General features: G+C 44.8%; 1 protein-coding gene across 12 annotated transcripts in view; it reads left to right on the top strand.

Moving 5' to 3' along the window:
• Positions 1–24,033, top strand: part of afdna (afadin, adherens junction formation factor a) — a 348,820-nt gene that overhangs the window by 117,278 nt on the left and 207,509 nt on the right. For 8 of the 12 annotated variants that reach the window (XM_060916385.1, XM_060916384.1, XM_060916386.1 and 5 more), the window contains exons 2-6: positions 12,060–12,255; positions 14,070–14,182; positions 17,206–17,366; positions 17,506–17,666; positions 20,630–20,787. In XM_060916385.1, coding sequence (XP_060772368.1) covers positions 12,060–12,255; positions 14,070–14,182; positions 17,206–17,366; positions 17,506–17,666; positions 20,630–20,787 — 789 coding nt within the window. The remainder of the gene's footprint in view (positions 1–12,059; positions 12,256–14,069; positions 14,183–17,205; positions 17,367–17,505; positions 17,667–20,629; positions 20,788–24,033) is intronic. The other 4 variants (XM_060916383.1, XM_060916392.1, XM_060916391.1 and 1 more) reach the window with 1 other exon arrangement.

Raw genomic sequence — 24,033 nt, 5'->3', positions numbered from 1 at the left:
GGGTGGGACGAGTCAGATTTAAATTCACCTCGTTCGGTCCCCCCTACTTATAGGGAGGAAAAAACGTCTATGCTGTCTTTCTTTGCATAAGGCAAACCTCACGGAAAAATCAAAAGACTAATTACCATTCGGTTTATTGAGGTGCACAGCAGTGTATACATAGTTGCAACAACTAACATAAAACAAAACAAAGACTGATATTCGGTTGGTTGAGCTGCGCAGACTGCACAGGTTGCGAGCTCGAGCTTGGTTGCTATGGTAACCTACAACAAGTTTGACAGGCATATCGGGGTTGGGGTTGGTTTGCTGGCAGCTTTGTCCCCCCTCAGTTCAAAAAACGTATCTGCGCCCCTGCGCATGACATCAATGCGAGGGACGCTTCGGGCTGTGAAGGTTCTGAATCTTCTCAATGGAAGGACGCAGAGGTTAGGGAGCTGATTTCCATTTGGGGGGGATGCAGCTATTCAAGCTAGATTGGATGAGTCATACCGCAACCGGGCGGTTTTACTTCCGTAAACACTGGCCATGCTCACTGCGTGTGACGTCGTCGTATCCTGCAATGCGCATGCGGAACACTTTTAGCTCGCTTTTCGTTCATACTGAGGATCACATACAAGTCGCATATATTTGTTAATGTGAACGACCTCACAAAAAAATCGGATTTCACAAAAAAATCGGAATTGAGCATTAAGCCTTGCAGTGTGAACGTAGCGCTAGATTAGGCCATTCCAAGACATTTGAATGTTTCCCTTTAAACCATTCCAGTGTTGCTTTAGCAGTATGTTTAGGGTCATTGACCTGCTGGAACGTGAACCTTCGTCCCAGTCTCAAACCTCTGGCCGACTCAAACAGGTTTTTCTCCAGAATTGCCCTGTATTTAGTGCCATCCATCTTTCCTTCAGTCCTGACCAGCTTTCCTGTCCCTGCAGATGAAAAACATCCCCACAGCATGATGCTGCCACCACCATGCTTCACTGTAGGAATGGTGTTCTCAGGGTGTTGGGTTTGTGCCACACATGGCATTTCCCATGATGGCCAAAAGGATCAATTTGATTCTCATCTGACCAGAGAATCTTCTTCCATGTGTTTGGGGAGTCTGCCGCATGCTGTTGGGCAAACTCCAAACGTGATTTCTTAAGCAATGACTTTTTTTCTTCTGCCCACTCTTCCATAAAGCCCCGCTCTGTGGAGTGTGGTTCTATGGACAGATACTCCAGTCTCTGCTGTGGAACTTTGCAGCTCCTTCAGGGTTACCTTTGGTCTCTGTGCTGCCTCTCTGATTAATGCCCTGCTTGCCCCGTCTGTGATTTGTGGTGGGTGGCCCTCTCTCGTCAGGTTTGTTGTGGTACCGTGTTCTTTCCATTTGATGATGATGGATTTGATGGTGCTCTGGGGGATTATCAAATATTTGGAAGATTTTTTTTTTTTTTTAAATAACCCAAACCTGACTTGTACTTCTCAACAACTTTGTCTCTGACCTGTTTGGTTAGTCCTCATGGTGGTGTTTGGTTAGTGGTGTTGCACCCTCTGGGGCCTTTCTGAAAAGGTGTGTGTGTGTGTGTATATACCGACAGATCATGTGACACTTAGATTGCACACAGGCGGACTTTATTTCATTAATTATGTGACTTCTGAAGGTAATTGGTTGCACCAGAACTTTTTAGGGGGCTTCATAGCAAAGGGGGTGAATACATATGCACACGCCAATTTTCAGTTTTTTATGAAAATTTTTTTTTCTTCTCATTTCACATCACCAAATTAGACCATTTTGTGCAGATCCATTACATAAAATTCAAATAATTAAATTACAGGCTGTAATGTAACAAACTGGGTAAAAAGCCAAGGGGGGTAAATACTTTTACAAGGCACTGTACCATGAAAAAAAAAGCCATTATTATTAGTATTATACATGTACATTCTTTTCAGGTGTTCGACACGTCTTTCTTTTTCAAAATTCTCGCAAAATCTTCCTTATTTAACAATGCAAACCTGACGGCCGTGTTTGCTTACTAATTGTCCCAGTCGCTCGCTGGCGTGGAAGTTTTACGTCTCCGATGTGTGACATCGTGCTGTCTTGACAACCGTGCAATATCGTAAACCATATTCGACGCTCATTCCCCATTGGGTAGCGTGACGTAATAAACGTAGGATAAGCGATATGCTACCAATATTGCATGCTATCAAACCAAATGAATGAAACCCGCTAGACGGGAATAGCACGCGCGTTTTTATTCCGTGGAAAAAGTCTCCTGTGTTTTATAATAATTTAAATATTAGCTGGCGTTGAGTGGTATATCAGATGTATTCCATTCAGCTAGCACGATACGGAACGAGTCGAAGGCGAGCGAGTGCGTTTATTAATTTGGCCGCATTAGATGATTGAGTTTGCAGCGATCTCCAGTACCAGTCAAAAGTTTGTGCACCCCTACTCCACTCTTTCATAGGTTTTTCTGTATTTTGTACATTTGTAGAACAACACTGACGACATCGAAACTATGAAATAACATCTGGAGCACATGTGGAATTATGTAGCGAACAAAAAGTGTCAGTGTTTGATATTTTAGATTCTTCAAAGTATCCACCTTGATGACGCTTTGCGCACTATTGGCGTTATCTGAACCATCTTCATGAGGTAGTCGCCTGGAATGCTTTTCCGTTAGCAGGTGTGTCTCGTCGAAAGGTGATCAGTGGACTAATTTCTTGTTGTCTTAACGCGCTTGAGACCAAACAGTAAATTATCAAAATGCCAATAATAAAATCGCCCTGTTCCACAACTGCAGTAATCGATACATGTATCAAGAGCCGCTCAACTGAGTGAAGAGAAACGGCGTCAGTCGTTCCTGTAAGACGTGAAGTGGCTTTTAATGAATAAAGCTAAAGGAAAAGCCGTTGAATTAGAATGTGTGTTCAGACTGCTGACTGCGTCTGTATGTGTTTATTCTTTTATTTCTGGAAAATTAAACGTTGTGACATTAACAGTACAATCTTAAAGAAGAAGAAAGGATTAAGCCGTGAACTTCGCAAAAGTTGCTGAGTCCGAGCTGCTTTCCTTTCGTCCCCCCGGTGTGTGTGTGTGTGTGTGTGTGTGTGTGTGTGTGTGGCCCCTTTCTCTACTTTCTTCTATAAACTTGGCTGTAATTATTTTGAACTCTTCAGTGTCTTCTCCTGTCTGATTAAGGACACCTCGGAAATACCAAATCAGGACCAGCACCTACCCATCTCTCTCTCTCTCCCTCTCCCCCCCCACTTCTCTCTCTACTTCTCTTTCTCTCAAATCTCTCTCTCTACATCTCTTTCTCTCAAATCTGTCTCTCTCTCCCCCCCACTTCTCTCTTTCTCTCAAATCTGTCTCTCTCCACTTCTCTCTCTCTCTCCCCCATTTCTCTGTCTCTCAAATCTGTCTCTCTCTCTCAAATCTCTCTCTCTCTCCACTTATTTCTCTCAAATCTCTCTCTCTCAAATCTGTCTCTGTCCCCCTCTCAAATCTGTGTCTCTCAGATCTCTTTCTCAATCTGTCTGTCTCTCCCCCCTCTCAAAAACCTCTCTTCCCCTCTCCCCCCTTCTCTCTCTCTAAAATCTCTCTTCCCCTCTCCCCACTCTGTCTCTCCCCCCACTGCCTGTCTCTCTCTCTCAAAAACCTCTCTTCCCCTCTCCCCCCTTCTCTCTCTCTAAAATCTCTCTTCCCCTCTCCCCACTCTGTCTCTCCCCCCACTGCCTGTCTCTCTCTCAAAAACCTCTCTTCCCCTCTCCCCCCTTCTCTCTCTCTAAAATCTCTCTTCCCCTCTCCCCACTCTGTCTCTCCCCCCACTGCCTGTCTCTCTCTCAAAAATCTATCTTCCCCTCTCCCCCCACTGTCTCTTTCCTCTCTCTCTCTCTTCCCCTCTCCCCCACTGTCTCTTTCCTCTCTCTCTCTCTTCCCCTCTCCCCCACTGTCTCTTTCCTCTCTCTCTCTCTCTCTCTCTCTCTCTCTCTTTCTCCCCCTCTCCCCCACTGTCTCTTTCTCTCTCTCTCTCTCTTTCTCTCTCTCTCTCTTCCCCTCTCCCCCCACTGTCTCTTTCCTCTCTCTCTCTCTCTCTTCCCCTCTCCCCCACTGTCTCTCTCTCTCTCTCTCTCTCTCTCTCTCTCTCTCTCTCAGAAATCTCTTCCCCTCTCCCCCCTCTGTCTCTCCCCCACTGTCTCTGTCTCTCTCTCAAAAATCTCTTCCCCTCTGTCTCCCCCCACTGTCTCTTTCCTCTCTCTCTTCCCCTCTCCCCCACTCTGTCTCTCTCTCTCTCTCTCTCTCTCTCTCTCTCAAAAATCTCTTTCCCCCCTCCCCTCTCCCGTCTCTCCCCCCACTGTCTCTTTCCTCTCTCTCTTCCCCTCTGTCTCTCCCCCCACTGTCTCTTTCCTCTATCTCTCCCCCTCTCCCCCCTCATTCTCTCTCTCTCTCTCTCTCTCTCTCTCTCTCTCTCTCTCAAAAATCTCTCTTCCCCTCTCCCCCAAAAATCTCTCTTCCCCTCTCCCCCAAAAATCTCTCTTCCCCTCTCCCCCAAAAATCTCTTCCCCTCTCCCCCTGTTTCTTTCCTCTCTCTCTCTCGCTCTCCCCCCTCCCTCAAATCTCTCTCTCTCACTCACTCACTCTCTCTCTCTCTCACACACACACACACACACACGTTTCACTGGAGCATTGCTCTTTCTCTGCTCGTTAAAAAGCAGTGTTAAAACAGTTGCTGAATGCAGAACAGCGTTGCAGCCAGGTCGGGGGGGAGAAGCTGCTGCATGAGGGTGCTGTTTGGAGTGACGTAACGTGTGTGTGTGTGGTGGAATGTTATCACATTCTCCTCATGCCTCCTGCGTGTCACAGGTTTAGCGGTCGGAGCAGTAGGGTGTGTCTGAGAGAGCAGGCGCCTGCTTTATCACTAATGTTGAGAGGAAAGTGTTTCCATGCACTGGATATTCAGAGTGAAACCTACACACATCTGATCCTCCCTGTTAGTCAGACAGAACTGAGGAAGCCTTTTGGACGAGAGGTGAAACGTTTTCAAGAATCTTCAAGCAAGTCCAGTTGCCCTTTTCTACCACCCACAGTTTACTATGACCCGGATGATTGAGAATCTTCACAGACATCTACACACAGACGCAATTAGAGCTGCACTTGTCTAGGTTATGCCCTGCTTGAGACGTTTTCCATGTTTGGGGCGGGGCTTGCAATCACAGGTTCATCCTTTGTGGTATCGACATGTTTACCGAATGCATTCAGGAAGTCCTGCTGATCTCATGTGTGTGTGTGTATATATATTTCCACAGTGATCTCGGTGTAAGCACTCGCGTTACAGAGCTGAGCTAATTCCAGCGCTCCAGTCGTACGAAGGTCTGGTGGTAGTCATTTCTCAGCCATTGTGAAAGTGCAAACAGGAAGTAGTGCGACAAGGTGGACCAATTCCGTTGCGCAGTATGAAGCTGTCACTCCTGATGAGGATCGGGCTGCGGTTCGGTCGACAGTTTCACAAAGAGCAGGGACCGGATCCCCGGACTCGGGGTCAAGACCGAATCTAGACCCAAGTGACGTGAAGAAGTCCTTCTACGAATGTTACACTTCACTCAGTTTCGTGTAATGATAAGGTCATGAGCTTGTGGGCGTGGCTTAGTTGATTGACAGGCTCTCACGGAGGATCGTAGGATAATAGCTAGTCAACCAGAGAAGAAGAAATGAAACGTTTTTGTTCAACGTGCAGGTGGGAATTTTGGGAGATTTGTACCAAGGTTCGGTTTGTCCGTCTTAAAATGAAGGAATTTTAACGTTAATGATTTACACCGTCTGTATTTCACCTGCTTCAGCTCTCTTAGAGATTACAAATGATGTATTTTTTTTTTTTTTTTGTATTTCTGGGACACAAAGCCAGACTCCGGGACACAAATCCGTCAGATTCCAGACAGGACACGACTACGGCGCTGCGCTGTTAGCATGCTAATCGCGTTAGGGGTCACATGAGCGCCGACCCGAGTCTTGTCTCGTCTAGTCTCGTCTCTTCTCGTCCCTCTGTACACCATCCTGCTCTTGTCCTTTTGTCCCACACACTGGCAGCTTGAGTTATCGCTGTATCTCAGGGCAGTGTCTCATTCTGCGGGCCGTGTGTGGAGATTAGATTAGATTAACCTGTCACTCAGATTTTCAGCATGGCCTGTGGGGGGAGGGGAATAACAGTCCGGTATGTTTTGACGAGTTCGCGACGTAACCATAGTGTTAAAGCGATGAAGTTGGTGTGATTTACGTCCTGGATGACGACCGAGTTCACTCTCAGATTCAGATGCTTTTATATCCAGTGTAAGGTGATGTCTCGTCGCCCCCTGCTGGTGGGACTGCGCTCTGCACTGCTTCACATGAACGAGGACGTTAAAAAATTGTCAGAAAACGATCTAAAAAATTGTCGGTTGCAATATTTGTTTTGAATTGATTTTTGTTAAGTGGTGACAATCTGACTGCAAGCTGTTGATGTGTTGAATTTTTATGTCAAATTCTAAGATTGTTTTGAAACGTGAGGCATATTTCTGTTTCTTTATTAAAATGTAGCATAAATGTATATTTTTACCTGTTTAATTTTTTTACCGATTGAAAATTTTAAATTATAAGGATTTTGTATTTTTCTTGTTTATAAATGTCAAAATATATCCTTTTTTTAAATTTCATATTTTTACCAATTTAAAAAAGAAAGATGTGTTTTTTGTAATTACTTACACCTTACAACATTTAACACTTTAATTCCTGACATTTTCAGAACAAACTGAAATAGTGATGCACATCACATGTAACAAAATTTTTTTTAAATATAAATGTAAAAAAAAAAAGTCTCTGAAAACAGCTGATCTGATAACTTTTTTGTTTTCCCCCCCTCGTCTTTTCTCCTTTTCAGTTTTTTAATAAATGTAAAATTAGTAGTTTTGTTTAATTTACTTGAATGAAGAGACTCAGCATCCGTGTTTTGAGGTAAAAGGCAGACGCTGAACCTCAGCGACAGTGAAAAGTCCAGGTCCGGCTCTGAGAGGACGAGGAACTAAAACCCTTGAGGTGGTCAGTGTTGTAAAAGTATCATCACACACCCACAAAATCATATTGTGAAGCTGAGGTTTATATTGTCTCCATGTTACTGTGTGTGTGTGTGTGTGTGTGTGTGTTACTGTGTGTGGACAGGAGTGTGTGTGTGTGTGTGTTACTATGTGTGGACAGGAGTGTGTGTGTGTGTGTGTGTTACTGTGTGTGGACAGGATTGTGTGTGCGCGCGTGTTACTCTGTGTGGACAGGAGAGTGTGTGTGTGTGGACAGGAGTGTGTGTGTGTGTGTGTGTGTGTGTTACTGTGTGTGGACAGGATTGTGTGCGCGCGTGTTACTCTGTGTGGACAGGAGAGTGTGTGTGTGTGGACAGGAGTGTGTGTGTGTGTGTGTGTGTGTGTTACTGTGTGTGGACAGGATTGTGTGCGCGCGTGTTACTCTGTGTGGACAGGAGAGTGTGTGTGTGTGGACAGGAGTGTGTGTGTGTGTGTGTGTGTTACTGTGTGTGGACAGGATTGTGTGTGCGCGCGTGTTACTCTGTGTGGACAGGAGAGTGTGTGTGTGTGGACAGGAGTGTGTGTGTGTGTGTGTGTTACTGTGTGTGGACAGGATTGTGTGTGCGCGCGTGTTACTCTGTGTGGACAGGAGAGCGTGTGTGTGGAAGGAGTGTGTGTGTGTGTGGACAGGATTGTGTGTGCGCGCGTGTTACTCTGTGTGGACAGGAGAGTGTGTGTGTGTGGACAGGAGTGTGTGCGCGCGCGTGTTACTCTGTGTGGACAGGAGTATGTGTGTTACTGTGTGTGGACAGGATTGTGTGTGTTACTGTGTGTGGACAGGATTGTGTGTGTGTGTTACTGTGTGTGGACAGGATTGTGTGTGTGTGTGTGTGTGGACAGGATTGTGTGTGTGTGTGCGTGTTACTGTGTGTGGACAGGATTGTGTGTGTGTGTGCGTGTTACTGTGTGTGGACAGGATTGTGTGTGCGCGTGTTACTCTGTGTGGACAGGAGTGTGTGTGTGTGTGTTTTACTCTGTGTGGCCAGGAGTGTGTGTGTGTGTGTGTGTGTGTGTGTGTGTGTGTTTTACTCTGTGTGGCCAGGAGTGTGTGTGTGTGTGTTACTCTGTGTGGCCAGGAGTGTGTGTGTGTGTGTTACTCTGTGTGGACAGGAGTGTGTGTGTGTGTGTGTTACTCTGTGTGGACAGGAGAGTGTGTGTGTGTGTTACTCTGTGTGGACAGGAGTGTGTGTGGACAGGAGTGTGTGTGTGTGTTACTCTGTGTGGACAGGAGTGTGTGTGTTACTGTGTGTGGACAGGAGTGTGTGTGTGTGTTACTCTGTGTGGACAGGAGTGTGTGTGTTACTGTGTGTGGACAGGATTGTGTGTGTGTGCGCGTGTTACTCTGTGTGGACAGGAGTGTGTGTGCGTGTTACTCTGTGTGGACAGGAGTGTGTGTGTGTGTGCACGTGTTACTCTGTGTGGACAGGAGTGTGTGTGTGTGTGTGTTACTCTGTGTGGACAGGAGTGTGTGTGTGTGTGTGTGTGTTACTCTGTGTGGACAGGAGTGTGTGTGTGTGTGTGTGTGTGTGTGTGTGTGTGTGTGTTACTCTGTGTGGACAGGAGTGTGTGTGTGTGTGTTACTCTGTGTGGACAGGAGTGTGTGTGTGTTACTGTGTGTGGACAGGATTGTGTGTATGTGTGCACGTGTTACTCTGTGTGGACAGGAGTGTGTGTGTGTGTGTGTGTGTGTGTGTGTTACTCTGTGTGGACAGGAGTGTGTGTTACTCTGTGTGTTCAGGAGTGTGTGTGTGTTACTGTGTGTGTGTGTGCACGTGTTACTCTGTGTGGACAGGAGTGTGTGTGTGTGTGTGTGTGTGTGTTACTCTGTGTGGACAGGAGTGTGTGTGTGTGTGTGTGTGTGTGTTACTCTGTGTGGACAGGAGTGTGTGTGTGTGTGTGTGTTACTCTGTGTGGACAGGAGTGTGTGTGTGTTACTGTGTGTGGACAGGATTGTGTGTGTGTTACTGTGTGTGGACAGGATTGTGTGTGTGTTACTGTGTGTGGACAGGAGTGTGTGTGTGTTACTGTGTGTGTGTGTGCACGTGTTACTCTGTGTGGACAGGAGTGTGTGTGTGTGTGTGTGTTACTCTGTGTGGACAGGAGTGTGTGTGTGTTACTGTGTGTGGACAGGATTGTGTGTGTGTTACTGTGTGTGGACAGGAGTGTGTGTGTGTTACTGTGTGTGTGTGTGCACGTGTTACTCTGTGTGGACAGGAGTGTGTGTGTGTGTGTGTGTGTGTTACTCTGTGTGGACAGGAGTGTGTGTGTGTGTGTGTGTGTGTGTTACTCTGTGTGGACAGGAGTGTGTGTGTGTGTGTGTGTTACTCTGTGTGGACAGGAGTGTGTGTGTGTTACTGTGTGTGGACAGGATTGTGTGTGTGTTACTGTGTGTGGACAGGAGTGTGTGTGTGTTACTGTGTGTGGACAGGATTGTGTGTGTGTGTTACTGTGTGTGGACAGGATTGTGTGTGTGTGTGTGTTACTCTGTGTGGACAGGAGTGTGTGTGTGTGAGAGAGAGAGAGAGATGACTAATCGTACAGATCCTCTCGGGGAGGAGTCCTGGTCAAAGGTACAGGTTTGGTCTAAAGGAGAGAGGACAACAGTCTCACTTCAAACACATTCCTGAGTGTGTGCGTGTGTGTGCTGTTAATTCTGTTATAAAGTTTACACACCCGTAATTTGATTTTCCTCGTCACACTGCTTGATCTCGTGCAGTGGGAATGAGACTCTGTATCCCTGCGCTGTCGTCAGTGTGGACAGGAAACACACACATTCTCTCTCCCTCCCCCTCCCCTGACCCTCATTGTTTTTCGCTCTGATGGAGCTGGAAGGGGAATTCCACCTAAAAGAAAAAAAAATACAAATCAGTGACCGAAGTCCCTCATCAGTCCTTTTTTTTTAAATTTTGCATTTAATGTTGTGGAACAGCTGAAAAAACAAACAAACCGAGCCTTGTTCATTCACCAGGCTTTCTTGTTTCCTCCTTTGTTAAAATAACAGCATGCAGCTTTTAATCTGTTCTTGTTGAACCTCTGTCCATCTATTCATCGAGCGAGTACGAAGAAAAACCTGAGATCCAATCTCACTTTTAATCGGAGTCGTGATTGTCGTGATGTCTCGCATGCTGCAGATGTGGTAGGTAATGATTTGCGTATCACAGGGTGTGGAGTAACACACTCTGAAAGCGCTATCCGCCGTCTTCCACATACACAAGCTAGTACGATGCCCTGTGTAAGCCCCTCCCACCCACTCGGAGCACAGATTTTCTCTTGCACCCTTCAGGAGACTGTTTAAGATGGAAAAAAAATGTACATATCGCTAGAATGTTCCATTAAAATCTTTCACCAGGGATTTCAGGTTTAAATCGCTAAAAATTAAAAACCCTGCCGTATTTAAATAAATGACGTAGCTGAAGCAGGAAGGTAGGTGGAACACAGAGCTGACTCGGCCCAGATGGCCGGGTGTCGCCTCGAGGCCGCCGGTTTGTATCGGACAGAAGCTTTCGGATACCTGAGTGGCTGAGATTGTATCCATTGGCTACTGTTGAAAATTACGCCCTGGTGCTATGAGAATGGGGGGAGTCCCTGCTTGGCTGTTGAAAGACAAAAGGTGCTCTCGTGGTGCCATGTGGAGACAAAAACCGATCTCCTCAGGGCACTCTGACCACCTCACGACCCGGAAAAAGAGAATATCAGGACCTCAGGATATGGGGTCATGTGGTTAGGGTTGGCATACAGCACCGTTCGGGCACTGATGGATCTCGCTCCTTCATGTTTCGAAAGCTGATCGATTCATCAGAGATGAGTAGAAATGAACTCGACGAGATTTCGAGTCCAGTTTTGAGTCCGCAGTGTTCAATTTCAAGTCGAGTCCGAGAACAAGACTCCACCCGCACCATTTGACGGTGGCTGTTGCTGCCTTTATCTGAAAGCGTCTCTGCTACTGTGTCGGACTAACGTTCCTGCTCGACTGCTCCATTTTAGTTAACAGGCTACAGATAAAAAGCTTGTTCGTTGCTCAGCAAGCCCCGCCCACTAAAAACAGGGCAAATAAAATGAGAGGGTTAACACTAGCTACTCAGCAAGCAAGCATCGCCCACTATCAACAGAGCAATGAACATGGCATATCACTTCCTTCTCTGGGCGAAGTCTTGCCAAATGACGATTGAATTTCGAGGTCGTCCCCGTCGTCTCCTCGATAGTTCTTTTACATATGGAACACACAGCAGTGCATTTTTTTTTCCCCACTGCATGAGAAGTCTGTAGAAGCAATCCTAGCGGCGTTCTTTCCAAACGTTTTAGTGCCGTTAATGTTAGTTTGTTCCTAAACATGACGTATGAGCAGGTTAATGTGCATCTCTTGGACAAAATTAGTGTAAAAATTGATGTAGGTATAAATATCTTACGCCAAATTATTATGGCATGTTAAAGAGAAAAAATCCGAGTCATCAGTGCTCAAGTCACGAGTCAGACTCGAGTACTACTAGCCAGACCCCAAATACCTTAGCTAAGGCTTCATACTTATAAAGTGCAAATGCAAATAACTAATTGTGTACAAATTATTTATGATGAAATTAAAACTATACCGTACACAGTATCACACCAGAAGAACATCAAGTACATTACACATGCTCCAAATAAGCTCACCATGTAGTCGTGTTATAGAGCCGGACAGCGTACTACAGAGGGGGACTGAGAAAGCCAAGCACGCACATCTGGAGGGAAATTTCATACAGGTTTTGCCAGAATTTTACAGGGAAATGGTTGGTAATTTATTACCTGAGAATGCACAAGAAGGCATGTAAATTTCAAAGTTGTCTAGGGGGGGCATGCCCCCAGACCCCCCTGGCATTTGCTGCTGCAAATTCACAGCCACCTCCTTTTTTTTTTTTGTTTAAGCTGGCTACTTCAGATTTTCTAGAGAACCTGATGTGCAAAACAGCCGGACTGATTTGTGCTCACCTTCCTCTCTGCAGGAGTTGGAGTTCCATGGCGTGATGCGGTTTTATTTCCAGGACCGAGTGGCTGGGAACTTTGCCACCAAGTGCATCCGTGTGTCCAGCACAGCCACCACGCAGGACGTGATCGAGACGCTGGCCGAGAAATTCCGGCCCGACATGAGGATGCTCTCCTCGCCCAAATACTCCCTATACGAGGTCCACGTCAGTGGGGGTGAGTAGCAACACAGGACATCTGTAAAGCTGAGCGTTCTCTGAAATTGTTGCAAAATTCTTTCGTAAAGTTGTCAGTGTTTTCGTCGGCCAGACCGAACAAAAAGTTTTCCACATCATCTTCGTAATTTATAACGTGTTTGTTGATAAATATCAATCACGTATAATGTACCACTCTCATTACCTGGTACAACTGATTTACATTTAGCCACGCCCTCAAAACTCCATAAAAGGCAGTGTTGAAAATGGTGACGAAATGGCAAAAGAACGCCCCCTAGATGCAAATCATTGCTCAGCCATAGACTTCTACCATGGACACAGACTTGCACAAAATGGCCGCCATGCAAATCCGATATTCATTTGACTCGTGCACTTCCTCAGAACTTAGCGTCTCAACGAGGTGCAATACCTACGTAAATAGCGGAGGCGGTATAGCATCATGTGACCCTGTGTACATCACGTCTCAAAATCGAGCACTTGTGTTTTGAAATTTAAAAGCCTCTTAAACCTACTGAAAGGTCTGCTTTCGGTTGGATTTGATTAACACCCTTCTGGATTTGCTAGTTAAACATTTTGAAGGTACAAGAGGCTTTTAGGTTGGAGATGCATGCAGATCATGACGACAGTCAAGAAGACGGCAAAGTTTTAAAGAAACGAAGCTTGCCGGTCTGTTTAACATCGTTGCGGGAAAAAAAAAACTGGCTAAAAGTTTCAGTTCGACTTGGAAACCAGATAGACTGTTTTGGCTCTGATGTGCCCTCTAGTGGACACGTGACCAATGACACTCGTGTAACAGCCGAGTGCGCACGGAAGTGAAGCGTATTTGCGCGTTAGTATTCCATTTTAACTAAAAGTAAAAAAAACCAAAAAAAAACAAGGCAAGCACCTTCTCAACTCCGAATTCTTACTCGTAAATTCACGAGCGTCGTCTCAACCTCAAGATTAGTTTGCTGTTTTTGAGAATGCAAATGCATCATAAACTGTGAGCTAGCTAGCTAACAAAACCCTCTTTCATCGAGGTGTCCATATTTTTCTCATGTTGTCGTTTGGAAATCACGTAACCACGTTCAGTCTTCACACCGATTTCCTTCCTTTTACAGGGTGCCATTACTTTTTCTTCACCAAACAGTTTTTGCATTAATGTATGAATTTGTTTTGGATCACCTTTCTTTTGAGTAGCAAACATGAAGCGACGGAGTTACTCCGATATCTTCATTACGTTGGTGCGCAATCGAAACAAATTGTAAATAAATAAATTAAGGATAACATGAATATCAAGTCGCGTTTTGTCAGTTGTGCGATTTTGAAGTCAATCAGTCGTGGTTAACATTTGTGAGTTTCCTTATCGCCCAGAACTCGCTGGATTTACAACTGACAAATTTCGTTGTTGTACAACTTGATTCGGGTGCTTTTTTTTTTTTTTTTTGCTTTTAATGATTAGTAGTCAAGTCATAAACACTAGCTAGCTAGTTGTAGCTAACAGCTGTTACAAAAGCACTGACATCTGGAACCAGATTCCAGAATTACACTTAGTTTTTTTTTTAAAATGATCTGCTTCCTGTATTTACAGTTTTTTGTGTCTTTGCTAGCTAGTGATGTCGATAAGCATTTAATACTAGCGTAAACAACATCCAGGCTAAGTCGAAAAACTTGGATTATCTCTCGTCATTTTTGGTCCCAACTCTATATTCTGACCTCCTTAAACAATCCGTGGACTAGAACTGATGAGCACGGACTTCAAACTAAGAATATGAACCCCCCCCCCCCAAAAAAAAAAAAAAAAGATATGACCCATGAACTCGTCCTCTCTGGCAGAAGAACGGAAGCTGGACCTGGATGAGAAGCCCCTGGTGGTGCAGCTCAACTGGAACAAAGACGACCGAGAGGGACGCTTTGTCCTCAAGAACGAGAACGACATCATCCCAAAGGTGAGTGACTGCGCGACCCGCCAGAAAGCGTTGATGAATTTTCTGTAAAACCAGCTACAAAACCGCAGGTTTATCCAAATAGGTTATCGTTGCTATAGAGATCTTGCAGTCACGTGACCGGAAAGTACACAGACGCCATCTTGTCGGTAAAGAACACCGCTGAATACTGCTGCACTCGTGTACAGAATGGATCAATTTCAACCAACGGACTACACGGCTCATTTTTCTAATGAACAGATAACTAGATATATGTCTAAAATAAACGATCTACAGGTTAGTGACCCTTATGGCTTACCGGACGGAGTTTTCACGACCGTGTCAGTGGATGTTGAACTGCCAGCGGAATACCCAGACGTGTATAATTACCTCATCAACTTTCCCTCGCTGTTCAGTGGTGAAGCACTGCATGCTTATAAATCTCTGCACAGTTATCTTTACAGAAATTCAGGATTTGTCAGCGACTCAGATGTAGCATCTTGTAAACAAGAAAATAATCCTCATTGGATGGGTAAGTCACTTAAGTATTACTAGTACTGCACTGACCAGCCGATTATAGAATAGAATAAGGTAATTCCAGCTGTAATTCCAAATCGTCCGTCTTGTTTACATGGATCTGGCGTTGGAGAGGTAGAGGCTTGGCAGTGGAGGTTTGAGTGGCTGTTTTCTGAGCTTAGTCAACAGGCCGGCTCTGCCTGTAGCCTCGCTTTTGCTTCCGCTCCCGACACCGCCTCCTTCGCTTTGCTTCCGATAACAATCCACGGAGACCCCGCTGGTCTCGCTATCTCGTCCGGAATGTTTTTTTTTTTTTTCTCGTCCGGAATGTCGTGCATGCGATGGAAATCGCTACAAACCGTCATTTTCTGCTGGAAACCAATGTCCAGTAAGTCCATACGGTTGTAGTGGATATTGAAGTCCGGTACAGACGAACAACACGCAAAAATACACACAAAAACCATAAAAAACGTGCACAGGTAGGGAGAGCTTGTAGCCGCAGCCGTTGTAGTAGAATTGTATATAGTAGGGTTTTCCAGAAGAAAAGGTAGAAGTAGAAGGCGGAAATATGGCGTTTGACCGACAAGATGGCGTCTGTCACTATCTGGATTGTCTGTGACGTCACATGCAAGTGCTCCATAGTAACTAGGATGAGTATGGTGGACGCTCCAGGTAAAGGGACATCTTCAGGACAGAAAATTATGCGTCGCGGTTTCTTTGTAACGTGACCAGAGAGAATGATGTGGGGGATGATGGCTTTATCACAACTGAAACGGGAACTAATGTTTTGCGAACATGTATGAAATCGTTGTTTAGAAAATTCCGGGATGTTCTGTATTATCCGTGGTGCCGATGAACGGAAAATAATTCTTTGCTCGTTATTTGGTCTAAAGATGGCTGACGACAAAGTGGTAGCTTTCGGATTAAAGTCTCGGAGTCCGAGCGCTGCTTCGAGACTCGTTTAAAATCAGCCAATACCAGGACGTCATATGATCGTAGCGACGAAACATGCTAATATACAAATATGTCCGTATTACATTAAAGGTGCTCACTGCAAAGTCATCTGAAGTTTTAAATTATTTTTTTTTGAGTTGCAGGGAGGGAATTTGTGGTTGACGTTCGCGAATAGATCCATGAAACAAAAGAATATTTATATCTTTTCTCCGTTACTGCTTTTGTGTTCTTGTTTGTTTAGGTGTGTAACTCCATACTCACTCGCTACCGTGCCCGAGTCCAGCCCATGCATTCTAAGGCTAAGGTAGCTAAGCGCTAGCTAGAATGATTTAGTTATCCATCTAGAAAAACGGCATCATCTGACCTTGCTCCATCTTGCAGTTGCTTTCACTAGGCAGGCTTTCCTTTTCTTTTCCGCTGGAGGGAGAGCCGAGTCCGCTATGTTCACCCGCGCCGACTTGTTTTGGTTAAAAGTGGGTCAAACACGCGCCATAGTGGTCACGTGATATTGTTGCTCACTTGCTTTGACGATCTTCTGAATCGTAAAATGCGGGACATTTTTTATCTCGGCAAAGCATTTACACACAGGATACATTTTTTTTGGGGGGGGGGGGCAGTGCAACATCTGGAAACTCCAATAGAAATAGAACAGTTTGCATCGTCTAGAATTCACGTTCTGTCTCACATCAACAGAACAGGTCATTTTTTAAAATCATAGGTCTATCGTAAGAGGATCTTTATTGTATAACATGTTTCCTGGACCAATTTTGTGGGGTTTTTTTAATATGAAAGTACGTCCCTTTACACACTCATCCAGAAGGGTAATTTTGCACAAGGCCGTCTGTCTGCAGCAGAAAAAAATAAAACAACAAAACACATCTGGGAAAATCCCAAGGGAGTCTGGAGCCAGATTCGTGACGTTACCTGCGGAAGCGCCAGCAGGCTGCGCGAGCTTTGCACGGTTTCAGTGCACAGTCTGTGTAGACCAAGCGCTCCCATTTCTCTCTCATTGTCCGGTCTTTTGGGAGACGATGAGTACTAATCCCATCAAGATTGGTGTTGCTACTGTACACCCTCCTACGATACATCTGTTAACCATTTTTAATAATTACGCGATAACGTTGAAGAAATTTGCAGAAAACCACCAGGTCGTTTCCTCATAAACAAACCAGCGCTGACGTAGGATTCAGAAGGAGGCGTCCCGCACGCAACGTCACGAAAATCAACGTTTGCCGGGAAATCCAAATGCCGAGTTTTTTCAGAGGCGGACCAATTCGCCTCAAATGGCTCGATTTCAACTGAATTTTTCTGGTATTGTGCAAGATAAAAAAAAATTGCGCAGAATGTTACAGATATTTGACCAAAGTTTAATATAAAATGGGAGAATTACATTGATCTCGCTCCTGAATTTACCCGTGATGCTGTATGCACTTTAACCTGTGGTCTGATCGTGTCGTCGGCCAAACTGTGACGTCGAAATGGTCACAGCTCAGATATAATGACGGATTTTGCAGATTTTTATTTCTGATCGAACTTTAGTTTTTAAATCTCGTCTCGCTTCTGCTCTCTCTCTTTAGAAAATCCAAAGCAACGGGCCTGAGAAAGAGAAAGAAGGTGTGATCCAGAACTTCAAAAGGACGCTGTCCAAGAAAGAGAAAAAGAAAGAGAAGAAGAGAGATAAAGAAGCCTGCGCCCGGATTCCCGACGGAGACGAGCACGCGCTGAACAGAGAGGACGGGTGAGAATCCGGAACAGAAAAGCGTCACTTTTTTTTTTTTTATACGTTTCGTCCTCGAAAAATGCACATGAAACTCCTCTAGTTCCGCAGGTGTTTATTTGGATCTGTATCTCCGTTCTGTTATTATTTTAATGATTAGTGAGAACTCGAGGCTGGCGGCGGAAGTGTACAAGGACATGCCCGAGACGAGCTTCACTCGCACCATCTCCAACCCTGAGGTGGTGATGAAGAGGAGGAGACAGCAGAAGCTGGAGAAGAGGATGCAGGAGTTCCGCAGCGGAGACGGCCGGCCTGACTCAGGTTAAAACACACAGGGTCATTTTATATAGGCCATGCAGCTTGTGCATTTCAGACCGATGAATAAGTTTAAAAAAAAAAAAAAAAATGAACTGGAGTCTAATAACACCAGCTTGCGATTCTGTAATGATGGGTTCGGTTTGGGTTTTGGTCAGTGCCCTCGGGTACAGCCAGCCTCTGGCATCTCCTTGGCGGACACACTGTTCTGTGTGGGTTGGAAATGGCTGCCCAAGGCTGAAAGGCACCACAAATTAGTTTCCAGGAAATACTTTGACGCAAAACCTATTATTTTTTATTTTTATTTTTTTTCAAGCAGATCAGATCTTATGTCATCAACTGGAGTACCCTGACCCGTGTTTATTTGTTTGTTGTCTCCCATCTGTTTTTTTTTTTTTTTTTTTTAAAGGAGCATTCCAGCTTTTTTTTTTTTTTTTTAACCTATTGAACCTTTAGTACGGAACAGCTATTTTCTCTCTTTCTCCCTCTGAAGAGTCTCAGTGCTTTTGTTCATTGTCTGTAGATCTGAGCGGTTGAGACGCACAATACTTCCTCAAAGACTCCAGAAAGAAACGGCCTCTGTTCCTTCTAGACGATCCTTAGTTTTCATGCGGCATCACAAAATGTCCGCCATTTTAACATTCGACACACGCCTATGTAGTGCCCTATTTATACAAAATTGAGTCATTCAGGATTCAGCCATGTTTTTGCTCGGCGTTAGCAACAGTTAGAGGTTTTTAGCTTTCTCCTGAAATGTTTTCTTTTATTTCTTCTTCCTCAGGGTAGTAAAACTTGCTTTCGCTGTGAACACTGTCGTTATCGCTATCCATGCTGTAAAATTAATGCTATTCTCCTGAGAAATGCTGGCAAAAAATTATAAGATTTTTGATAATCTTATAAATAAATCTTATTCAGAAAAAAAGGATAAATGTTGACAAAAAATGCTACTATGTTTGTTGTTGTGAATGAGCGAGTCGCCAGAGGTCCGTAACCGGGGTCCGTACTGTAGGATACAGACCCACTCGCCAGCCAATCAGAGCGCAGGATTTGGACCACGAAAAAAATATATACATGTTATTTACCAGCTGGGAGGTCCGTATGGTGAAATACCGTGACCGAGGTCTTGAAAGTACTGAGCGAGGCCCTCTGGGCCGAGGTCAGTATTCAAGGCCGAGGTCACGGTATTTCACCATACGGACCGACCTTAAGCTGGTAAATAATATATTTATTTTTTTCTTTACCAAATTCTAACAGAAAACGAGAGCGCCCGAAAGGGAAAACCGAGCCGAGCCGCCATTTTGAATCCTCATTCACGGCTGTAATGCAAATGGCTTCCTCCTCGGTATACAAGTGCACTTCCATGACAGGAAAAAACATAGATTTTGCTGCCTATGTAGTCCCCTATTTATACAAATAGGAGTCATTCAGGATTCAGCCATGTTTTTGCTCAGCGTTAGCAACAGTTACAGGTTTTTAGCTTTCTTCTGAAGTGTTTTCTTTTATTTCTTCTTCCTCAGGGTAGTAAAACTCGCTTTCACTGTGAACACTGTCGTTATCGCTATCCATGCTGTAAAATTAATGCTATTCTCCTGAGAAATGCTGGCAAAAATTTATAAGATTTTTGATAATCTTATAAATAAATCTTATTCAGAAAAAAAGGATAAATGTTGACAAAAAATGCTACTATGTTTGTTGTTGTTGTGAACGAGCGAGTCGCCAGAGGTCCGTAACCGGGTTCCGTACTGTAGGATACAGACCCACTCGCCAGCCAATCAGAGCGCAGGATTTGGACCGCGAAAAAAATATATACATGTTATTTACCAGCTGGGAGGTCCGTATGGTGAAATACCGTGACCGAGGTCTTGAAAGTACTGAGCGAGGCCCTCTGGGCCGAGGTCAGTATTCAAGGCCGAGGTCACGGTATTTCACCATACGGACCGACCTTAAGCTGATAAATAATATATTTATTTTTTTCTTTACCAAATTCTAACAGAAAACGAGAGCGCCCGAAAGGGAAAACCGAGCCGAGCCGCCATTTTGAATCCTCATTCACGGCTGTAATGCAAATGGCTTCCTCCTCGGTATACAAGTGCACTTCCATGACAGGAAAAAACATAGATTTTGCTGCCTATGTAGTCCCCTATTTATACAAATAGGAGTCATTCAGGATTCAGCCATGTTTTTGCTCAGCGTTAGCAACAGTTACAGGTTTTTAGCTTTCTTCTGAAGTGTTTTCTTTTATTTCTTCTTCCTCAGGGTAGTAAAACTCGCTTTCGCTGTGAACACTGTCGTTATCGCTATCCATGCTGTAAAATTAATGCTATTCTCCTGAGAAATGCGAAAATAAATGTTGACAAAAATTGCTACTATGTTTGTTGTTGCTGTGAACGAGCGAGTCGCCAGAGGTCCGTAACCGGGGTCCGTATCGTAGGATACGGACCCGCTCGCCAGCCAATCAGAGCGCAGGATTTGATGGAAACCGGACCGCGAAAAAAATAAATAGAGGATATTACACAGTTGCACAAAGATGTATCAAGTTTTTCTTTGAGTGGTGAACATATTTCACGAGTGAGCAAAGTGAACAGGCAAGCCATGGCCTAAAGGTTTGAGAAGCAGCTTTGGGACCAAAACGTCACCAGTTCGATTCCCTTGACCAGCAGGAATGGCTGCTTGAGCAAGACACCTAACCCCCAGCTGCCCCACACACACCCCAGGCTGCTCTGGGTATGTTCTACATCGGCTCTGCATAAGAATGCGTTTTTGCCAACTTTGGAGCGTTATTTCTGGCTAAAACAACACTATTATGTACAGTATTTAGCTAGGGACGTAGTTCCAAGCCTTTTCAATTGTAGCTAATTGTCCAGTTTTGCAGGAGCATCAGTGAAACCAAAAGGCATGGTTCTTCCACATGAGGGTGACAACTTTGGGGAGGAAACAAACTGATTATTTTCTGTTTCTGCTCATCTCAGGGGGGACGTTAAGGATCTACGCAGACAGTCTGAAGCCCAACATCCCCTATAAGACCATCCTGCTCTCCACCACCGACACGGCCGACTTCGCCGTGGCTGAGGCTCTGGAGAAGTACGGCCTGGAGAAGGAGAACCCGAAAGAGTACTGCATCGCTCGGGTACAGTACACAGAACCCTGCTCTGGTGCTAGTTTGTCGCTTAGTGCTGTGTTATTTATCTGAAGAGTCATGGGGGGGGCTTTGTATTGCTAGCAGCATTTATGAGAAGAAAACGTTTCAACGATCTTAAACATAAAGGATAAAGTTGCGTTCCAATACCAGATTACGATATTGATGCGTGATATTTTGGATGTTCAAACAGCGTCCTGAGATGTCTACAGATAGAAGTCGGACATTACTGATTTAATAAGACAGACGTGCTGATAAACAGTATGTTACTCCAGCTTTCTTAAGCCTAGGTCACAACTGGACATACGATTTTTTGGCCGTGCGATTTTTGGCATTTCCCAAATCGCTGCGTTTTTTTTTTGTTCGTGGAGAAAGATGCGCGTTGGCCGTAAGTTTGTCTTGCAACCTGAAAAAAACGTAAGTGCCCGTAGAGTTTGTTTGACATGACAAAGAACCTCTGCGGCCAGGCTCGAAAATCAGCACATCACACGCGCGCCCTCTGTGCGTTTCTTGCGTTTTTTTGCACGTAGACCGGCCGTAGGAGCACGTACGGCCGGTTGTGACCGAGGCGTTACTGTTGACCTGTGGAGCGGCCATCTTGGATTTTGAAGTCGGGGTCGGTGAGGTTCCGAGTCAGAAATCCAACTTCACGGGGCGTTCCAGTTCACATTTCCGACTGGGAACTCGGAAATCCTGACTTCCCAGGACGAATGAAATGCACCATCATGGTCAAGTTTTACTGTTGCATGTGATGGCACAGTTCCACACGTTACTTTTCAGAGGGCGGCGCTCAAAAGCGGTAGGCTATGTATTACACGTTTCTAATCAAATGTACCTTCTTGAAAACAATATAGTTAACATCCCTGAACCTTCTCGTTTTTTCTCGATCATTCAGAATCCTATATCTTTTGTTTTCCATAGAAGAATATACATCTATTGACTGTGACTAGAGCGTCTGCTGTCCCTGGCCAGCTTCCAGTTTGACCGAAATGACCGCGAAAAGGTCCACCAGGGGTCATGATGGTTCCCGACCTCTGGTATCGATTTCGGCCAGTGTCGACCAATAGAAAGCGAGCTAGAGTCCAACATCGCACGTCATTGGCTTACGACCAAAATCCAACATGGCCGCACCCAGCGGTTTCACCGTCAACATTCAGAAAAAAGATCGCCGTGTCAAAAATAGTCAGTAACATGAAAATCTGAGTGCATATCCTGAAAATTCAGGATTTTTCCTATAAAATACCCAACTCTTGTGAAGCTGAACGTACTTTTTATGTTGGCACACGGCAATCGAAAATTTGCAGTTTACTACGTAAACGGATCCCGCACGGCAAGCACTGCTGGCATTACTCAGGGATCCCAGACGTCCGCTATTTAGCGGAATTCCGCTATTTTCTAGCGAAAGTGTTTTTTTTTTTTTTTTTTTTTTTTTTTTTTAAATCTCTTGTATATCCATTAAAAATATGTTTAAGTAAAATGACCAGCAGAATACGTTCTGATTTGGTTTGCTTGTTTAGCGATGTTTTCGTCGGCTTCGTTTGTTCTCGTCGACATTCGGGAACACTCGGAAGTTAAATTGATGTAAATACCGCGAGCAGTGTTGCCAGATTGCGCGGTTCTCCGCCCAGTCGGGGGGTTTCAAGTGCATTTTTGCGGGTTTTGAACATATTTTGGGCTGGAAAACGTCAGGAGTATCTGGCAACACTGACCGCGAGACTGTACGCGATAGAACAAGAAAAACAATATGGCTGCGCCCATTTGCTAGGAAACATGTTTTAACTCCGTTCGTGCTTTTGTTTCTAATGCGTTGAACTTAATTCAGAGCGCTGCAGGAACATCAGAAAAGCAGAAGGAAAGATCAGAGAAACAAAAGCAGAGAAAACTGGAGGAAAGACAGAATGCACCCCAGAAAAGAGCATTAAATTCCTTTGCAGTGAAACCTTTCAAAAAGAGAGGTTTAAATCAAATATCTCCAGTATTTGCTGTACATATGTATATACCTAATATTACTGAATCATTGATTTCTGCTCATATTCATGATTTTTGAAAAACGAATGTGGCTTATATTAGACTAGTTTTGACATTAACTTGAAACAAAAAAATTAAACAAATGAGATGAACTATGGATGCTATTGTTATAACAAAATCAGTGGAATATTTAGGCAAGTATATTCTTCAAAGCTACATTTTCGTCTAATTTTTATAATTTTTTTTTTTGCCACTTGTGTCATTGATTACAAAATATGGCATCAAATAGATACACATTATTGTTAAATTCTGTTGCTTTTCTATGTTAAATCTATGTAAAAAATGTGTTCTATAGCATCTTTAAATGTTAAAATCTCAACAACTTCAGGCAGCCCCCTTGACCCCTGCTGATAGTTTCTTCTCATTATCTCAAGCCGCTTTATCCTGTTCTACAGGGTCGCGGGCAAGCTGGAGCCTATCCCAGCTGACTACGGGCGAAAGGCGGGGTACACCCTGGACAAGTCGCCAGGTCATCACAGGGCTGACACATAGACACAGACAACCATTCACACTCACATTCACACCTACGCTCAATTTAGAGTCACCAGTTAACCTAACCTGCATGTCTTTGGACTGTGGGGGAAACCGGAGCACCCGGAGGAAACCCACGCGGACACGGGGAGAACATGCAAACTCCGCACAGAAAGGCCCTCGCCAGCCACGGGGCTCGAACCCAGGACCTTCTTGCTGTGAGGCGACAGCGCTAACCACTACACCACCGTGCAGCCCCAAATAGATACACATTATGGTTAAATTCTGTTGCTTTTCTATGTTAAATCTATGTAAAAAATGTGTTCTATAGCATCTTTAAATGCAGCCCCCTTGACCCCTGCTGATAGTTTCTTCTCATCTCATTATCTGTAGCCGCTTTATCCTGTTCTACAGGGTCGCAGGCAAGCTGGAGCCTATCCCAGCTGACTACGGGCGAAAGGCGGGGTACACCCTGGACAAGTCGCCAGGTCATCACAGGGCCGACACATAGACACAGACAACCATTCACACTCACATTCACACCTACGGTCAATTTAGAGTCACCAGTTAACCTAACCTGCATGTCTTTGGACTGTGGGGGAAACCGGAGCACCCGGAGGAAACCCACATGGACACGGGGAGAGCATGCAAACTCCGCACAGAAAGGCCCTCGCCGGCCACGGGGCTCGAACCCGGACCTTCTTGCTGTGAGGCGACAGCGCTAACCACTACACCACC

This window comes from Neoarius graeffei, chromosome 3, assembly GCF_027579695.1.
Source record: "Neoarius graeffei isolate fNeoGra1 chromosome 3, fNeoGra1.pri, whole genome shotgun sequence".
NCBI lineage: Eukaryota > Metazoa > Chordata > Actinopteri > Siluriformes > Ariidae > Neoarius > Neoarius graeffei.
Note: the sequence above shows the minus strand (reverse complement) of the source record. Positions and strands in the feature narration are given on the sequence as shown.